The 19,126-nt window shown below is 39.4% G+C and overlaps 1 protein-coding gene across 1 annotated transcript in view; it reads left to right on the top strand.

The window, feature by feature from the left end:
- The first annotated feature begins 1,080 nt into the window (after nucleotides 1-1,080).
- arl5a (ADP-ribosylation factor-like 5A) overlaps nucleotides 1,081-19,126 on the top strand; it is a 37,385-nt gene continuing 19,339 nt past the window's right edge. Inside the window, exons 1-2 of the mRNA XM_078552564.1 lie at nucleotides 1,081-1,432; nucleotides 14,769-14,829. Of these exons, the coding sequence (XP_078408690.1) occupies nucleotides 1,387-1,432; nucleotides 14,769-14,829 (107 nt within the window). The 5' untranslated portion in view covers nucleotides 1,081-1,386. The remainder of the gene's footprint in view (nucleotides 1,433-14,768; nucleotides 14,830-19,126) is intronic.

The raw sequence follows: 19,126 nt of genomic DNA, 5'->3' as shown, positions 1-19,126 counted from the left end.
ACTGGATTTGGAGGATCTTGTGAAGGCACTGCTGGTGGCACTTCTCCAGTGCTTTGAGCTGCCTGCTGTAATTTGTCCAAGTGTCTGAAACATATAGGAGCACAGGGATCACTGCTGCCTAGTAAACCATGGCCTTAGTCTCGGGAGCATCATTCTGGTCCTCAAATACTCATTTCCTCAGTGGCCCGAAGGCTGAGCTGGCACATTGGAGGCAATGATGAATTTCGTCATCTAGGTCTGACTTCGTAGAGATGAGGCTCCCACGATATGGAAAATGGTCCAAATTTTTCAGGATCCCGATCTTAATTGTTGGGGGTAGGTGACCAACTCTGGGGAAAAAGGTAAGGGACACTTTGGCGAAGGAGCAGGGGGGTGCAGGCAAGATCAAAGGAGGGGGTGGGGGGGTGCAAGACCAGAGGTGGGGTGAGGGGATGCGATTACTGGAGCTGAATGATGAATCTTGGTGTGATTTTAGTTTTGGGTTAAATGCGGAGTAGGTTGGACAGTTTCTTGTCTGTTCCATAATTATCTCTATACCTGTGGGTAGTTTGCTGGAGGTGTGGTGAGGAAGATGGAGACAACGGTTGATGTGTTGAAACAGAAAATGTGTTTTACTCCAGTCTTGACTGCCCAGAACAAAACAAAAACAGTAAAAACTAGGAAATAAGGTTAGTGGTCCAAACTGGTCTTGTATACCTTAAAATGGAACACTGGTAAAAACTGGGAAATAAGAGTACTGGTCGGAACTATTTTTTCCAATTGGGATTAGAGTGCTTCCATTGGTGAGGATCCACGGCTTGCATGCCATCGTGGAGTGGGCTGGAGGATGATGACCAATTTCTGAGGACAGCCCAGTTTGAGGAGGACAGACAGTGTAATTATGCCTCTGTCAACCATGTGCGAGCAAATCTGTGTGTAACCTTACAGCGCAGGCGCAACGTCCGTGAGGCAGAACCCAATGCGCAAGCGTCGGCACGTCAGGCTGCGGATTGACGCGCAGGCGCGTTAGGTGTCAGGAGGAGGAGGCAGGCCGCGCAGGCGCGCAGGCGCGCAGCTCTGTGAGGGCCGGGGTTAGTGCGCAGGTGCAGTTGGTTTCCCCGGCGGAGTGGAAAGGCCGGTGGGCGAATGTCCATCTTCAGGCCGGTTGTGATGGCATTTTCTTCGTGGCATAAGTTGCTGACCAGCCGCCGCTATTAAGGAAAGTGCCTTTGGAGAGAGAGGGGGCTTCTTCGCATTTATTGATTCGCTGCCTTGTACCGAGAGAGTGGGGTTGAGGCCAGTGTCCGGACCATCCGTCGCTGCCGCTGCTGTACCCCGGCCCCTGGCAGGAGGCCCCGGCCTTGTCGCTGGCGAGACCGTTGCTACGGGCCCCCGCCTGCCTGGAGAATGGGAATCATCTTCACTAAACTCTGGAGACTCTTCAATCACCAAGGTGGGGCCCAGACTAGTGGGTAAAGTGCCTGAGAGAGCTGGGGGAGCGGGGTGGGTGTCTGACTGCTCACTCACATCCCTCTCACAGCCAGCCTCTCACTCTCAATGTACTTACAACCACAGCCCTAGCCCTGATAACTTCACCTCAAACAGCCTGCCTGCCACACGCAGCCTCACTCACCCAGTCATTGTTATGCCCTATTCATTCAGTGCCACGATTTGATCCCCATTTATTCTCTCTTTCTCATTCCTACCAGCTTTACCCAATTATTTGTTTCTAAAATCGGGCTCGGGCTTAGTTGTAGTGTTAGGTACATCCAGACTATTTAACCTGTTTCATTTACATTTGATCAAGCAGATTTATCCACTTCATAATTTCAGGTCCATTGAGCTTCACATTGTCTTAGTCTCTTTACTTGCCCTTAGCCTTATTTAAATAACAGGGCAGAACTTGCTGTGCCTGGCTGACTTTCTTACTGTCCTTTCTGTTCAGCTATTCAAACACACTCCTTCGGTTTTATGTAAACCACTCTCATTATGACTTTTCTGTTTGGTCTGCCACCACCACTGAAGAGCTTCACAGGTAATTTTATTTTCACTTTCTACTGTTCCTTTCCCTTTTTAAATGTTCATTCATCCATAATAGATGAACATCCTGAGAAAGGATCAAAGAAGTATCAGCTTGTGTTTTTTTAATTTATTGTTTCATGGAATTTGAACAGATTTCATTAATTGAATTTAAATCTGCCATAGTGGGATTTGAACCCTTGTCTCCAGGCCATGAGTCTGGGCCTCTGAATTACTAGCCTAGTGGCATTACCAGTACACCACCGCTTTTTCTAATTATCTTAGCTTATTCTGAGTATTTCCAGTTTCTTTCTCTTTTGATTTTCATATCCACTTCAGCTCTTCTACAATATCTGACTCATCCACTCTCTTTTGTAACATTTGGAAATGGTCTACTTATAATTCTGTTCAGAAGAAACCCTTTTTGATCATGAACTTCACTGCTGACAATTTCCTGATTCTGTTTTAAATGTGTATCATTAAGAGTTCAGGTGCAATCAAAATGACTGATAGACCATTCTGCATCTAATTTGAGTGTGTGCCACGTATGTCAGGTTCCAAGAGTTTAACGGAGGTGTCAGCTGTGGCTCAGTTCATAGCACCCTCGCCTTTGAATCAGAGGATTGTGGGTTCATGTTCCACTCCCGGAAAAACCAAGAACTGTGATTGTACTCGAAAGAAGTTGCAATCTGTGACTGTTGGTAACTCGAAAGAGTTTCCAAGAGTTTAACTGCATTATCATAAGACATTTGTTCAATTTATACAGGTGTGAGTTAGTGTTAAATTTAAAAAAGAGGGTTTGTCTTCTCTGTGTGGGCATCAACTTGGATTATTCTAGGTCTGTGCTGTCATTTGGTACCTATGGCACAAGTTTTGGTTTCTGGTTCCTGTGGCTGTGGAATATTATACTTACTTTATTTCAATTTTTTTAAATGAGGTGTTTTGAGTGTTAGTTTCTAATTTGCAGATTAAAACTGCAAATCAGTGGCAACAGAGACTGAGAACAATAGTGTAACTTATGTCAAAAATAGTTTGAGAGAAGAGTGTTATTTGATCATGATTACTGTGTAAATGTGCAAGAAGTTAAACTATTAGTCAGAATGTTTCTTCCTGATTTCAAGAATTGGCTGAGTAATACATTCTCAGTATGTTTAACTGCCACGTTTGGCCCTGTGTGATATTGAAGATAATTTTATTACATGTACTCTGGCATTCGCTGACGTAGACTGTAGGTATTTTTTCTTCCCTTACAGTACAGAACTTAACTGCACATTGCTGGAATTACAAATTAAAGTCAGTACTGTTTCGTATATGAGTAATGTTCATGAGTTCTATAGAAAACCAAAAATTACCAGCAAGTGTTGGGAAAATGGAAATGCAGCAGTAAATTTTTTACCTATGTGGTGAAACAGATAAGAGTAACTGTGTTTTGCAATACAGTGCCAGAGGTTGCCCTTTTTAATGCTTTGCAGCTTTATTACACACAGCTGGTCACGGCCTTATAGTTGAATACTTCAAAGTACAGCTGGTAATACCAGAGACATATTGCAGACTGAAAAATTCTATTTAGCTGAAATGAAAAAGTTGTTTCCCCTGACTACTACCTTTATAAATGGGCGGGAGCCAGGTTGGATTACTTGAGCATTTTTCAAACCCAACTTCATTCACCCCTTCTCATATTGAAGTTATACACCACGTTCAGACTCACGTGATTTCAAAACGCCTCCAACAGGTCATATAACATGTTTGACTTTAGCTCAGCCATGATCTGATTGAGAGTTAGAGGATCATATTAAAGGTCAGGGTAAGGTTCCTTTAATTTTTCAACTGATGTGAATGAACTTTCAATCGGGGAGATGTTGTTTTCTGTTTATATCAATACATTGTTCCCACAGAATTTCTTGTAATAAGGGAGCTGCACTTAGTGATGGAATTAATCGTGTTATGATTTTGCCAAATAATAGGTATAAAATAACAAAATGCTGGTTGGATGTAGAGTCTTAGAGATTCATGACACAGAAGATGGCCATTCAGCCCATCGCATTTCTGAAAAAGCCTTCCAGGCTAATCCCACTTTGCAGTTTTTGATCATTGGCCATCTAGGCTACGGCACTTCCAAGTGCTTAACCTGAGTACTTTTTAAATGTGATGAGGGTTTCTCTGCCACCTTTTCAGGCATAGTTCCAGATCCCCACCACCTGGGTGAAAGAATTTATGCTTAGTTCCCCTTTATTCCATCTCCCAGTATAAAAATCCTTCTCCATTACTTTAAAACATTTACAGGTCTGTCAGCATCTGTAAAAAGATAGGTTAATGTTTTGGGTGTTGTTCAGACTGGAAGATCAACCTTCAATAATATTGAACATGCAAAGAGGGAATAACAAGTTCTAGGAATTGCAGAAAAGAAGTTCATCGGCTATATGTGTTCAAACAGCTTATTTGGAAAACCGAAAACTGGCCTCAGGCAACCTAAAAGCATGAATTAAAAGAACAAAAAAATCTATGAGCATTACTACTGACGCGTTATTGGCTATCACAAGTCTGAATTCTTTCATTTTGATAGTGGTGTGAACCAACTATGTTAAGCGTTGCTAATGTTACACATAAAAGGGAACAATGGTATATCATAAAAGGTATTATGCGTGTCAGGAATAATTTTCATAATGTTGGAATTTATTGTGAAGTAGAGTAATAGTGAGGTGTGTGTGTGGGACTTAATTGAATTAAAGACAGCTGGTCTGAAGGCTTTGATGTAAGAAGAAAAGCTAGGTTTAAAATGCTAAATAGGTAAACATGGGTGAAATTTTAAAATGTGAGGTGTAAAGGGAACATTTGCATTTTTAAATAAACCAGAGTAGCTTGAATTTAAAGGGGGGCTGAAATGTTATGCCTAGCCAGAAGAAGGTAAGAAAGTGTGTTTATTTTTCCCAAAGATTACTGGTAAAATTAGCACTGTGATAGATTTTTTTATTAGAGAGGTAAAATCCAAAGACATAGTGAAACAATGGAAATTTGCATTCAAAGGGGAAAATATGTATAAAGGAGAAAAGGCTGTGTATAAGGGCAGGCATTTTAAGATCTAACACAAGTGTGAAAAGCCTCTAGCCTCTGTGCCCAAACTGCTTTCTGCAAGAATTAAAGCTAAGAAAACTCACTTTGAATTCGACTGTTCAGGTTATAGCGTTACTTTGCCTGGGCCTCTTAAAGTCTGTGCGTTTTACTGTTGCATTAACTGAGGTGTAACTGGGAGTTCGATTAATCAGGGGAGCTAGGAGTTATCATAGTAGTAATTTGTAGACCTCTGTATGTGCTTAAAATTATTTCTTTTATTAATAAATGTTTAATTTAGTCTTGTTAAAAAAGCGCTCTAAAACTTGGTGGACTTATGCGTGCCTTGAATTCAGTCGTAACCTTGAAATAAATATACAAATTGCAAAACAGTTGTGGCAATTGTTTCAAGTTTCCCTTTGGCATTTGAGTAGCTCAGCATTTACCAACGGCTGCTCCGTAACAATGCGTGCACAGGTATAATTGCTTAGACATACCTTGTGACCAGGAGTTTATGCTAACTAAACCACTAAGTGGCACCAATAGTATGATTCGTGAAAAGAGTACTTAATTTATTTTGTGTAAACCACTAGCTCAAATGTGTGTAATATATTAGTTTCACTGATCACGTCAAGAATATTTTAAAGTGTGTTTTCTATTTCTAATATAAATTGTCAACATCAGCGTTTTGGCTCTGATATTGAGTGGGATCAGCTCGCTGTTAATCTACAACCTCCCAACAGAACTCCCTATTGGTTGTTTGTGATATCAGTTTCTAACATCAGCCATTTGTGTTAAGTGAGACTAAACCATGGGCAGTTGTGTGTTGTGGGCTGAAGCGACACTTACACCAGTCAGATGTGTTGTCATTCTGCATTGAATTTAAACCTGAGTTAGGACTGTTTTCGCATCTGCTTCACATGTTTTTTCAAGCGATGCACTGATGAAAGTGATTCTTTTGGCTATGATGCCTGTTAACCCATCAAATCTGGCAAAAAGGAGAAACAGTTGTTTGCCTTAATTGTTATTTTTAATGTTTTGTGGGAAATGGAAGGGTGTTAACCTTTTTAGAAGGGATTTTTTTCATCTACCAAGCCTGTAACCACTACACAGAAAGGAGGCCAGGACTAGACAAAAAAGCTTTCTTGGGAGGCAAAAATGGATTAGTAATATTTCAGGCTAAACTTCAGAATGCAAATAAACAGGCCTGAGTAGTGATAGACAGTAGTGGACAATCTGGCAAATGTGTTTAGTTTCTCTTCTAAAATTACTAAGGTATGTCTGAAATGGAACACTGCACGAAGTCTACATCACCTTGAATTACACTCTCAAAATAGCTACTGAGTCTTGCAGTTACTGTTTACATCTACTCTAAAGGAACACTTTTAATCAGGAAGTCTTGATGGCAGTGACTACCAAGGATTTGATTTGTTTAATAAAAACTTCAGAAACAGTGGGAACTCTGCAACTTGCAAGTTTTGATTAACATTCAAGCCCTCATTTAAAATTTTGGTTTAATTCAATTCAGTTTCACTTTATTGTCCATATGGAAATTAATTTTGGGTACATTGCTCATTCATTCAAAAATTACATATAAATTAATAACAAAAAGAAAATTACCCTGCCATAGAGGTCTAACTTTAAGATGTATTAAAAACTATTCCAATGCATTAAAATAATCAGTCAGTGATTGCATATTCTCCTCATCCATTCACCAAACCCCTGTTAAAAGTTCTTGTGAAGAAGGGCACAAATGAATTCAAGAACCAGTTTGTCCTGCATCTGAGGGATTGTACCCTTTTCCCTGAATGCATCCAAGGGATGATTCTCATTATGCAAGACACACTTTTCTTTCGTCAAAATTCTTAGAGCAGATTTCGTCAAGAAACTTCTGCTCATCAAATACCCTTCCTGCCTGGTTCATTAATCTCTGTACCTTAAAGAGTTTGCTTTCCTAAGACCACAGTACCAGGCGAGACAAACAAAAAGGATAGCGTTCTCAACTACAGCTGTATAGAAGAGTTTCATAATTGTGGGATCTACTTAAAAAGATTTTTGTTTTCTGAGGTAGTATAATCGTGTGCCTTTTAACTAGCACATCTGTACACGGTTCCTTCCAATTCAGCTTATCTACTTTAATGCCTAGATACTTGTAGCTGGTAACTACTTCAATGACCACATCATGAATCTTCACGAGAACAATATCATTAACTGGCTTTTTCCTATAAGACACACAAGTACCATACCATCAGCATACTTTAAGATCATTGTTATTGCGCTCTGATTGCCAGTCGTCTGTGTAGAGGATGAAAAGCGAAGGTGAAAGTACGCAGCCCTGAGAAGATCCAGTATGCGTTAACATGGGCTCCAAGTAAATCCCAGAAACTAATACCCATTGGGTCCTGTTGTGAAGGAAATCACTGATCCAAAGTAGGAGAATGGAATTGGTGTCAAGGTTTTTCAGTTTCTCAATGAACCTGAATGGTATTAAAAGCTGAAGTGAAATCAACAGAGATCGCGTGAGCATAGTTGCCATTTCTATCCGTGTGCTGTTGGATCAAACGGGCCCAAAGTCAGAACAGCATTGTCCATTGGCTTATGAGGTTGATAGGCAAACTGTAACTGATCAATATGTGGAAACAGAGGATCTGAAAGACGCTTTGACGCAATATGCTCAAATCATGTCCTGACTATCAATGTAAGAACAAGTGGTCGGTAATTATTCAACTCAGCAGGCCATGACTTCTTAGCAACTGGTATGATGATAGCTGATTTCCAATAGCAAGGAACAGTGTGCGTGTCAAATGATTCTGAAAGATTAGGGAGAAAGGAACTGCCAACTGATGAGAACATTCCTCAAGAAATTTTACGCTGATGTTATCTGGGCTACATGCTTTCTGTGGATTCACTCATTTGAATTGCTTCTCTACCTCCCGTTTGTTGAAAATAACATGAGATCCTTCTAATTTGTAAGTGAAACCTGCTGCCAAATCACATATTCCTCAAATTCTTCATTTTCAAACCGGCCAAAAAACCTATCCGATTCATTTGCAACATCACGAGGATTGCCTGTGGACAAATAGGGGTCAATTTCTCTCTTTTGATATGAAGCCTGACATTTTATGCGTACGCTTCCATCGTCTCTGGGATTATTTGTCTGAAAATAATTGTTCAGCTTATCCCCGTACGCAAGTTTTACATTCTAAATTTGCTTTCTCGCCTTGATTTTTTAAATATAATAAAATAAAAACAAAATGCTGGAGAAACTCAGCGGGACTGACAGCATCTGTGGAGAGAGAAACAGTTAACGCTTCGAGTCCGTATGAATCTTCAGAGCTAAAGAGAAGTAGAAATGTGATTGAATTTATACTGTTTAAAGGGGGGTGGAGCAGGTAAAGCAGGATAGAAGGTCAGTGATAGGTCGGGGCTAAGGAGAGATTGACAAAGATGTCATGGACACAAGACAAATGGAGTGTTAATGGCAGTGGTGAAGACTAAAGAAGATGCTGATAGTGACATAAATGTAAGAAAGTGGAAGATGTTAAAAGCAGTACATGGGTCAGCACTCTCTGAAAGAACAACATGGAAACAAGTGACGCATGGCCCAGCAAGGGGGTGGTGGTTGGGGAAAAGGGATTTAAAAAAGGGATCAAAAAATTAATAAATGAATAAAAATAATTTTTTTTAGTTCATCAAGTTTGTCTTGGTCCCCTACGCTAAATGCAATTTGTCTTTCCTTCATTATTGCTTTTAAGTCCTTTGTAATCCATAGTTTCTCATTTGGATAGATCTTAATTGTTTTAATTTGGACATGAAACTGTTCACAGAATCATTTATGATATCTGTGCTCTTATTCCTGTCTTCATCCATCATAAAAATATGGCAATTCAAGTTATGAAAACAAATTTGCAGATCTTGAATGGCCACATTATCCCAGATTTTAACCACTTACCTGCCAGGTTTTACTGTTTTCCGTTCTTGCTGATATTTAGAGAGGAGATGCCCAACATTATGATCTGATTCCCCCATCCCTGGTCGAATCAAAAACTTGCGAAAGTCAAGAATGGAGAAAAAAAACGTTGACCCAGTGTCTTCTCTCCATGAGTTGGTTTGTCAGCACACCTAGTGTAGTTACAGAGTATTTCCCTCAAAGACAAGTCACAGTGATTGATATCAGCAAGGGTGATCTTCAGTGAATCTGGAGAGGGAGCAGCCGTTTCTTGAACTGCTGCATAAATAACTCCTGCTGCTTCCTCTGTATTAGCATGCAGTGGAATATTTAACAAAATAATGTGTAATTGATTGAAGTCACGAGGCAGATAGAGAGGTCTAAAAGCCATGCACAGTCGTTCAATGTTAGCAAGGCAGACACATTTCTTAGCCTGAAAATTTCGGCCCCAAATGATTATTCACTTATAATATTCATCTAACTCGCATTTGAGTCAAGGTCATGGGTTTCAGTTCTAATATGGACTTGAGCACATCATCTAAACTGACACCTCACTGAGGGTGTGCTGAATTGCCAGAAGTACTGTACCTTCTTCGTGCTCAACTGATACATTAAAAAAATCCTGGCAACAATGGTCAGTCAGCCTGACAGCTATGGTGGGAAACTGTGACAATAAGCCAGAGCAAAATGAATTGGCACATGGTAAAATAGAGGTTGATAAATGAAAGCCAACATGAATTTGTTAAAGGCAAATCACATTTGACTAACTTGATTGAGCTCTGAATTAATGGAGTGTGTTGATATGGGTTTTGTATATATGAACTTTGAAGATACTTTTGGTTAAAAAAAAACACTTGAGAAACATGTTAACAAACTAGTAGCAAATGTGATTAAAGGAACAATAGCTGCACAGATACTTAAGTGGCTAAGAGACAGAAAGCTTGTTTAAAGGGATCATCAGCCACCCAAAAGATATTGCTGTATGGCAGTGAAGCTAGGCCAACTTACACCGACTAAGAACAGAGGCTTAATGACTTTTATCTCCAATGTCGATGTCAATGATGTAGACAAGAAGATCGCGCGTAGCGTAATGTTTGCTGATGATACAAAGCTAGCAACAAAGATTCACTAGATTGATTCCTGAAATGAGAGGATTGTCTTACGAGGAAAGATGTAGGATTTAGGATTGAGATGAGGAGAAATTACTTCACTCGAAGGGCTGTGAATCTTTGGAATTCTCTACCCCAGAGAGTTGTGGATGGCTCCGTTGAATATGTTTAAGGCTTGGTTAGAGAAATTTTCGGTGTCTCAAGGAATTAAGGGGTGGGCAGGCAAATGGAGTTGAAGCCCAAAATCAGTCATAATCATATTGAATGGCGGGGCTGGTTTTATGGGCCATGTAATCATCTCCTGCTCCTATTTCTTATGTTCTTATATAGTAGAATGGCCCTATCTTCTGTGCAGTTCAGAGGAATGAGAGGTAGTCTCATTGAAATGTATAAAATTCTTGGGGCCTGATAGGGTAGGCAATGAGAGTCTACTTTTCCTGGATGGAGAACTAGAGGTCATAATGTCAGGGTAAGGGCTGGCCATTTAGGATTGAGAGAAATCTCTTCAGAGGATTGTGAATCTTAGGAATTCTGTATCCCAGGTGGTAGTGGATACTTAGTCAGTCAGTATATTCTAGGTCGATCAGTAGATTTTTGGGCACGGAGGGAATCATGGGATATATAGATAGAGCTGGAAAGTGGAGTTAAGGTAGAAGATCAGCCATTATCTTAGTGATTGGAGCAGCTGCAAGAGGCTGTATGACCTACTCCTATTCATGTTCATCTCCTGGCTGGCTTCCCACTTTGTGCACTCATCTTGATTTTAACCAAATCTCTACAGCCGGTATCCTAACTTGCACTAAGTCCCATTCATTCATCACCCTTGTGCTCGCTGACTTACCTTGGCTCCCAGTCCTGCAGTGCCTTGATTTTAAAATTCACATTCTTGTTTTTAAATCCTTCCACAGCATTGTTGCTCCCCTCTCTAATGTTTCTCCATTTCTGGCATCCTTGATTTTTAACTTTACCAAAACACACTAAAATTGATAAATACAGTGTATGTATCAGACATCTGTTTCTATCTTGTCAAACAACATATTGTCGAAAGGTGCCATGTAACAATACTCCAAAGTGAAAGGATTCCTAGCCCATTTTGATTAGTAATGGCTACCATTGGTGGCAAAGCCTTCAGCTGCTTCAAGAGGTGGTGGCATAGTGGTAATGTCACTAGATCAATAATTCAGAAACCTAGCCTAATGCTCAAGGGACAGGGGTTCAAATCCCATCATGGCCGCTGGTGGAATTTAAATTCAATTAATAAATCTGGAATATAAAGATAGTCTCAGTAATGGTGACCGTGAAGCTATCATCAATTGCCCATCTTGTTCACTGATGTCCTTTAAGGAAGGAAATCTGTCATCCTTACCAGGTCTGGCTTACATGTGAGTCCAGACCCACAGCACTATGGTTGACACTTAACTGTCCTCTGAAATTCAGTTCAAGGGAAATTAGGGATGGGCACCAATTGCTGGCCTTGCCAGTGATGCCCGCATCCCATGAAAGAATAAAGAAAACAAATCTTAAGTTCTGGAATTCCCTCCCTAAACTCCCTCCTTTTAAGATGTTTCTTAAAACTTGCCTTGGGGCAAAGCCTTTAACCACCTCTCCTAATATAATCTTTACGTGCTAATGGTGATCATTACAGAATCACTGAATTGTTATGGTGCGGAAGGAGCTCATTTGCTCCATCGTGTCTGCACTCGCTCTCCGAATGGGCAACTCACCTAGTGCTGTTCCCCTGCCTTCTCCCCTTAACCCTGCATGGTTTCCCTTTCCAGATGGCAGTCTAGTTCCCTTTTAAGTGCTTCAATTGAACCTGCTTCCACTACACTCTCAGGCAGTGCATTCCAAACCCTAACCACTCACTATGTAAAAAAGTTTTTCCTCAGATCACTTTTGCTTTTCTTACTAATTATTTTAAATTGTTCCCTCTCATTCACGAGTGGGAACAGTTTCTCCCAATCTACTTTGTCCAGACCTTTCATGATTCTGAATACCTCTATCAAATGCCCTCTCAACCTTTTTAATTTTAAGGAAACCAGTCCTCCCTTCTCCAGACTACCTTCATAGCTGAAGCTCCTTATCCCTGGCACCATTCTTGTGAATCTTTGCTGCACCCTTTCTAATGCCTTCACATCCTTCCTAAAGTGTGGCACCCAGAACTGGACATACAATACTCTGAACTACCAGATTGTCGTAAAAACCCATCTGGTTCATGACTGTCCTTTCGGGAAGGAAACCTGCCGTCCTTAGTCCATCTGGCCTATACGTGACTCCAGAACCTGTGTGGTTGACTCTAAACTGCCCTCTGAAATGGCCAGGTCAGTCACCCAGCTATATTCAAGAAGATGGCGAAAGGCTAATTGGGATGGACAAGAAAAGCTGGAATTGCATGTGTTGTCCATACCACGTGACTGAATAAAAAAAATTACAATGATTATATGATTAGAAATATATAAATTGGTAATAATAGGGGTATGATTGACCCTATGCAATTATTGGTAGAGGGAATATGAAATGGAAGGACTATCTTTTCTTTCCTCAGTGAGCTTTAAATTTCATGCATCAGAACAACATTGTATCTGATTTTCAGGACTATTTTGAAAGCTGATGGTTGGGAAGGGGAGGTCATACCAGTGTGTTTCTGCATCATGAACGTATAGTTACAATGGGCAGATAAATTAGCAATGTTAGCGGAAGCAAAAATTTGCTCGTTACTGGAAAAATTTTTTCTTTACTCCTCTCATAGGATTTGGGTGGCGCTGGCAAGGCCAGCATTTATTGCCCATACCTAATTCCCCTTGAGTTGAGTGGCTTGCTATGCCATTTCAGAGTTAAGAGTCAACCACATTGCTGTGGATCTGGAGTCAAATGTAGGCTAGACTGGGTAAGGATGGCAGATTTCCTCCCCTAAAGGACATTAATGAACCAAGTGGATTTTTACAGCAGTAGCTTCATGGTCACCATTACTGAGAGCAGGGTGGGGGGGCAGAATATTACACCCGGGCGTGCGCCTGACATACCCTAGCGTAAAATGATGCGCAATGATGTTGGGCAAGCGTCCCGACATCATCGCACAGTCTCACAATATTTCATCCCGCAGCTGACTCTGGCACGTGCGCCTGCCGACAATTAAAAGGCCTATTAAGGCCATTAAGAAGTTAATTAAAGTCAAATTTATGCTGCCCATCCAACCTATGGGTGGGCAGGTGAAAAGGCCAAGCGGCCTTTACATTTTTTAGGAAACCACATCCATGGGCAGGATGAGGTTTGCTAAAGCAAATAAACATCAGATAAGAATTTTATTTTTGAATTAAAAACATGTTCCATGACATATGACATTTTTATTTTCTTTTTTTTAAAAAAAAACAGCGTTCTTTCTCGCACATGCGTGAACTGTGCACTAGGCCCAGCTCTCCCTCCTCCCCCGCCCGCACAGGCAGCATTCCAAGCAGGGCGGGCCTTAATTGACCTGCCCTAGTGAAATCGAGGAGCTGATCACGGCTGGCGATTGGCATCCCGACAGCCTCGTCGAGCACCCCAGCCAAGGGCAAAATCCTGCCCCAGCTTTCAATTCCAAATTTTATGAATTGTATTCAAATTTCACCAGCTGCTTGTGGTGGGATTTGAATTTATGTCCCCAGAGCATTAGCGTGGGCCTCTGGATTACTAGTCCAGTGACATTACCATTATGCCACCATCTCCCCCCATGCACAGTTGCTTCTAACAATGCAGGAAATTTTTTTTGCCTCAAAAAACATTTTATAGCTGTAAACGATACTTTTTGTTCAGTTAAATTGGGGATTTAAACATGCTATTATTATGGACAATTAAACTTTGTGACATGTAATATAATTCAGTCATTCTGGATAAAGGCTGCAGGACTGCTGGTACTTGACAAAAACCACTGGGCCACATCAGAAATGCTGATCCCAATGATGCCACAGAAACTAGAAATAAATTTGTTGCTTTACATGCAGCTCTCATTCTGACTTGGGTAATTTCACGCGAAGGTTCCCTTGAATTTTGGCAACAATGTACTCATTGTACTCCAGCCATCAATTGCCCCATTGGCGGAGAAGTGCTGAATTCAAGCCTTGTATCTATTTTTCATAATTTTTAAAAATTCATATCTCCATAATAATCCGCAAGGCAGTATATCGTTATTTAGAAATAGCAATCTGCTATACTGCAAAACCCACATTAATCTAGAGGATTAAGAACCCATGCTGTCATTCATTTACCATAAATTGAAATATCAAGTCGTTTGGTGAAAAATGTAATTTTTTGTTTTGAAGATTTTGATGCTGTTTGATGAAGTGCACTAAATAATTCTAGTAACATATGGACTGAAAATTTGGCTTTTACACTATTTTTGCAAAATTCAAAGGCTCTCATTCATTTCCTTTCAATGAAAGGATCTTCATATCTGACCCAATGGCCTTATACACTGAGAATATTGTACTACAAAACTAATTGCTGCATCTCTCTTTGCTATAGACAATTTTTTCCCAACAGCATTTCAGATGGTTATTTTCAAAACCCAATATAATTGAATACTGGAAATTATGTAACTTTTGGTCTTTTATTCTGGTTTCTAAAACAAAACAGTAATTTTTATATCTTTGAAATTCATTAATCTCACTGATTTATTTCTCTTTCAGAACATAAAGTAATTATCGTTGGGTTAGATAATGCTGGGAAGACAACAATTCTTTACCAGTTGTAAGTATAATGACCAGAGGACTCGTCTGCCTTAGAATTGACGAGTTGTCTTTTCAAATGATGCAACTCTTGTTTAGTTCTCAATATAGAAGTATGATGTTGCCCTTTTTTAATATAATTGTGTGGTGGTAATGTCGCATCATCTGAAATTCTTTCCTTTTTTAAGTTTCACAATCATAATTTTCAGCTAACCTTTTATCACAAAATGCTTACTACATCAATTTTTGGGGCTATATGTTTTAGATAAAAGGAACTGCAAATTTATCTCTTAAACTCCTACACACTGGTTCAAGGAAAGGTTATTCTCTAAGTTTGTCAATGGTCTAAGCTTTCAGCTATTGTACATTGATATCAAAACAACAAATATTAATTGTAAAGTTTCTAATCAAGAGTATCATTCTTAACTCTAATCTACAAAAACTAAAGTAAAATTTGTTTAAAAATTAAATATTTTGAAATGCTACACTTCTGCCCACCCTTTTATCTCATTGTCACAACCTGTATTTCTCATTTTCATTTGCCCTCTTTAACGTTGATTTTCCTTTACCTAATTCATTTTTTCTAAACCTTATTTCCATTTAAACAATGGTCCAGAGTTTCTTGGAGACATGCACTGTTGTAATGGCGTATCAAAGTTTCAGGGTTCATTTTTCAGGGCAAAGATCTCAGGGAATTATGGCCCAAATGCCTCACCACAATTTCCTGGGACTTTAGCACCACTCTGCTGTTTTTCTTGCCAAATGCAGTCTAACAATTAATTCTAATGGTTTCACATCACCTCCCTGCACCCCCACCAAAGTCAATGGTGATCATTAATTGGGCTTAATTAATGCTACTGTAATTGCCACTTGGACTGCTACAGAATAGCTCTAATGGGTTCAACGTGTTTTGTGTAATCATAGGAATCTTGTGTTTGCGCAAAATGTGCAGATTTCTTTTAAAAAGTTCCTCTGATTGATAATTTTATGAATTATGTAATTAGTATTTGCAAATATGATTACTTCTGGATGATTTCTGAATGCTTGTACAATTTCAGAAATAAAATTTCTTTGGCTATTAATGCTAGAGCATACTCATTTTTAACTAATTTGTGCCACTATTACAGTTCTGCTGCCACTAATACTTCCATTCATGGGAAGAACACAATGCAGTTACTGGCGCATCTTTTATATATTCTTGTCCACTTACTCCAATCGTTCAGGACCAACTTGATGGAAAGAAATGCATGATCCGCATTCACTGATTTGTTAATTGGTTTTCACCCATGATTAATGACTTCATAGAGTAATGTGGGCACTTATAACAATCTGTATGTTTCCTATGTCGAAAAGCACAGATTATAGCTCCAGACTAAATGCCTATTTGTATAGTTGATTTCTTCCATAGCTGCATGAGATTTTTAATAAGTTGTTTTTTCATGCATACTGTATAATATGTATAAGATTTGGCTAGAAGTGGTGCAAGCAACAAAATGAACCATTCACCTCCTGGACATATATAAATGTGTGTCTGTCAGCTATTTTTATATGGAGTATAAGTGGAATACGTTCAACACTTTAATTGCATTTGTATTGTAAAAGCTGAAAACCAAATGTGTATTGCAGTGTCTGGGGACCTGTGTAGTACTCTGCAGACTCACTGTAGATGTTGGTACTCCGTTTCAAATAAAGACGCATCAAATCCAAACTAATCAAACCATTGCATTTTACAGCTGTAGTGGTTAGTTTTAATAATGAGGAGACCCTTTATTTTCTAAAATTTTCTGACACCAGAGTGCATATGGTGGGAGAACGTTGGTCTCTGCATTCTTGCTGAAATAAGTTATTGGCTGTGCTATTTCAAATTTCCAACTCTGCTTGCTGCAGCACGTTCTAACCTGTTTTCCGGCAAATTTGGTTGCAACTTCTCCACTGGAGGGTCGAGCGGCAAAATAGTCTAAATCATTTTGTTCACAATACCGCCATTATGTGAATTTTAGGTCATTATCTTCCAAGCTCATGTATTATTTGTTCTTTTCCTCTCCCACCTTGCTTCCACCATCTAACTTGAATCAACATAAAAGCTGAGAATTTCTTGTTGTTCACCCAGGTTTTATTAGCAAAATAGGCTAAAATCAGCCAAACAAGCATACAAGATCACCAGTTTTAAAAACAAGCTATGTCAAGTGTACAGTAATTTGAGTTTCTGCGATTGTTTTTTGAAGCAGCATTAACAATGTGCTGGAAACAGGCCCACCTGACATCCACGTCCACCCAGATTGAAAAAATGGGCATGGCAAATTTCCTCTGATTGCAACTATTTGAGGAGGCTCTTTAAGTTGAGCTCACTTCGGAAAAACAGTGCAATTTCAAGTGTAATTTGCGCCCAATTTCCTGATTGTGTCCAGAATGGGTTTTTAGTAATTAAGAACTGCCAAAGCTTTTTTGAAAAGTGAGGATGTCATAATGTCAAAAATTTCACAAATATTCCAGGATCAATTTGAAATTTGTAAATATCAAAGACAAGTGTATATACTCAATAGAAGAAAGTTTTAATAATGCATTAACAGCAACAACGTACCTCTCCACTGTTAGTGAATTGTATGTTTAACTTTGCTTGGTTACTGAAGTTTAAGCATTTAGTAGGTGCTTCTGGTTTCCTCTTGCCAGTTTCTGCCGAGGCCAATCACTTAATCCAGGGAGCTGGTTGGTCAATGTTCCCTCCAAACAGTAAGCGGAAAATGCCCCAGGAGGGAATAGTGTAAGGAAAATGTTGTTAAAGGGGTGGGGAGGTGGTGGTGTAGGGTGTGGTGTGGGAAGAGAAGCTGTGTCATAGGCACTTCATTCAAAACAAAAATCCTATTGTATTCGTAGAATTGCACCAATATTGTTTACTTCGTTGAATAGGATCCACTGTTTGCAGTGTAGGTTGAGCACTTAGATTGGATTACATGATCTTTGGCAGGCTGTCTCTCGTTCCATGACGTTTGAATATTATTGCCAGCATTCTCTGTGACATGGATATGCCTGATTGGGATACTTATCTGGTACTCATCTTGTCTGTTTTTCTTTTGAACTTGAGAGCTTTGTAGTAATATTCACCTTTCTGCTGAGTCGTTGATTAAAGAATTCTGTATGAGTTAAGAGCAAGGGAAATATTTCCCATCTATAGCTTCTGCCCATTTCTTTCTTCCATTATTTTGCCATACCTCTTTAGATTCTACCGCACTTATAATGTTCAGTTCCTAACCAATTGGAAATGTAAGTGGCCTGCTGCACCTGATGTTTCTCATCTGTGTGTGAGCAACCATTGTTTAGCTGCATTTACTGCAATGCTTTCCCACTTACTGTGCTTCCCCACCCCAAAGTGCACAGATTCAAACTGAAGTTGCGCATTTGAACAGTTAAGCTGTAAGAAAGATACGGAAAATGCTGGAAGTGTTCAGTAGGTCTGACAATATCTGTGGAGATAGAAACAGAATTAACATTTCAGGTGATGACCCTTTGGCAGTTTTGGTACAATGTCGTATTTGACCATCTCCACGATTGTGTGTCAGTGCAACAAGTGACTACATTTTTTTCTTTGAACTCTTCAAATAGTGCAAAAACATTTTAGTTCTCAAGAAAATATTGTGCTTGTGTACGCTAAGCTAAAGCATACTGTACAGTAGGGTTAACAATGGTAGTTCTACCTCAAATAATTTGCACAACCCAAAAGTTAATGTTCATATTGCTTGCCAAGAGGCAAAGGGCCAACCTGGACTGCTGTGACAAATAGCCTATTTCTGCATCTTAACTTCTAATGTATTTTTAGATTGCCTTGATTCGCACGCAGAAGATGCTGGATTCTGATGCTTCTCTTTGTAATTCTGAAGGACGACTTATGTGCATGTAACTCTTTTTTTTTATTTCTTAAAGGCATTGGAAACAGTCTTGGAATTTTTCTTGTGTAAATTTAACAAGGGCTACCCACAGCCCATCATTTCCCTTTGTAGTAGTTGAGTGATGCTTCAGATGTTACATCAGGAGTGAGTTTTGGAATTTTTGCTTCTTCCTAGGACAGCTTCAAGATTTTTAAAATTATATAAAATTTACAAGGGAAGGCACAACAGAATATAGATGAACATCTCTTTACAGATTATAGTGTTTTAAGCTTCGTTCTTGGAATTTTCTATTAAGTTGTTTTTGATATTGTTGTTGGAATGCATATGCAGCCTACAAAAGAATATATAAAGTTTTAATTTGGTGGTCCTTTTTTCCTTAAACCACATATTCTGCTTTTATACATCGGTGATTTTTTATCTTCTGAAATTGTTGAA

This window comes from Cetorhinus maximus, chromosome 11, assembly GCF_964194155.1.
Source record: "Cetorhinus maximus chromosome 11, sCetMax3.hap1.1, whole genome shotgun sequence".
NCBI lineage: Eukaryota > Metazoa > Chordata > Chondrichthyes > Lamniformes > Cetorhinidae > Cetorhinus > Cetorhinus maximus.
The sequence above is the reverse complement of the archived record's forward strand: the minus strand, read 5'-3'. Positions and strand labels throughout refer to the sequence as shown.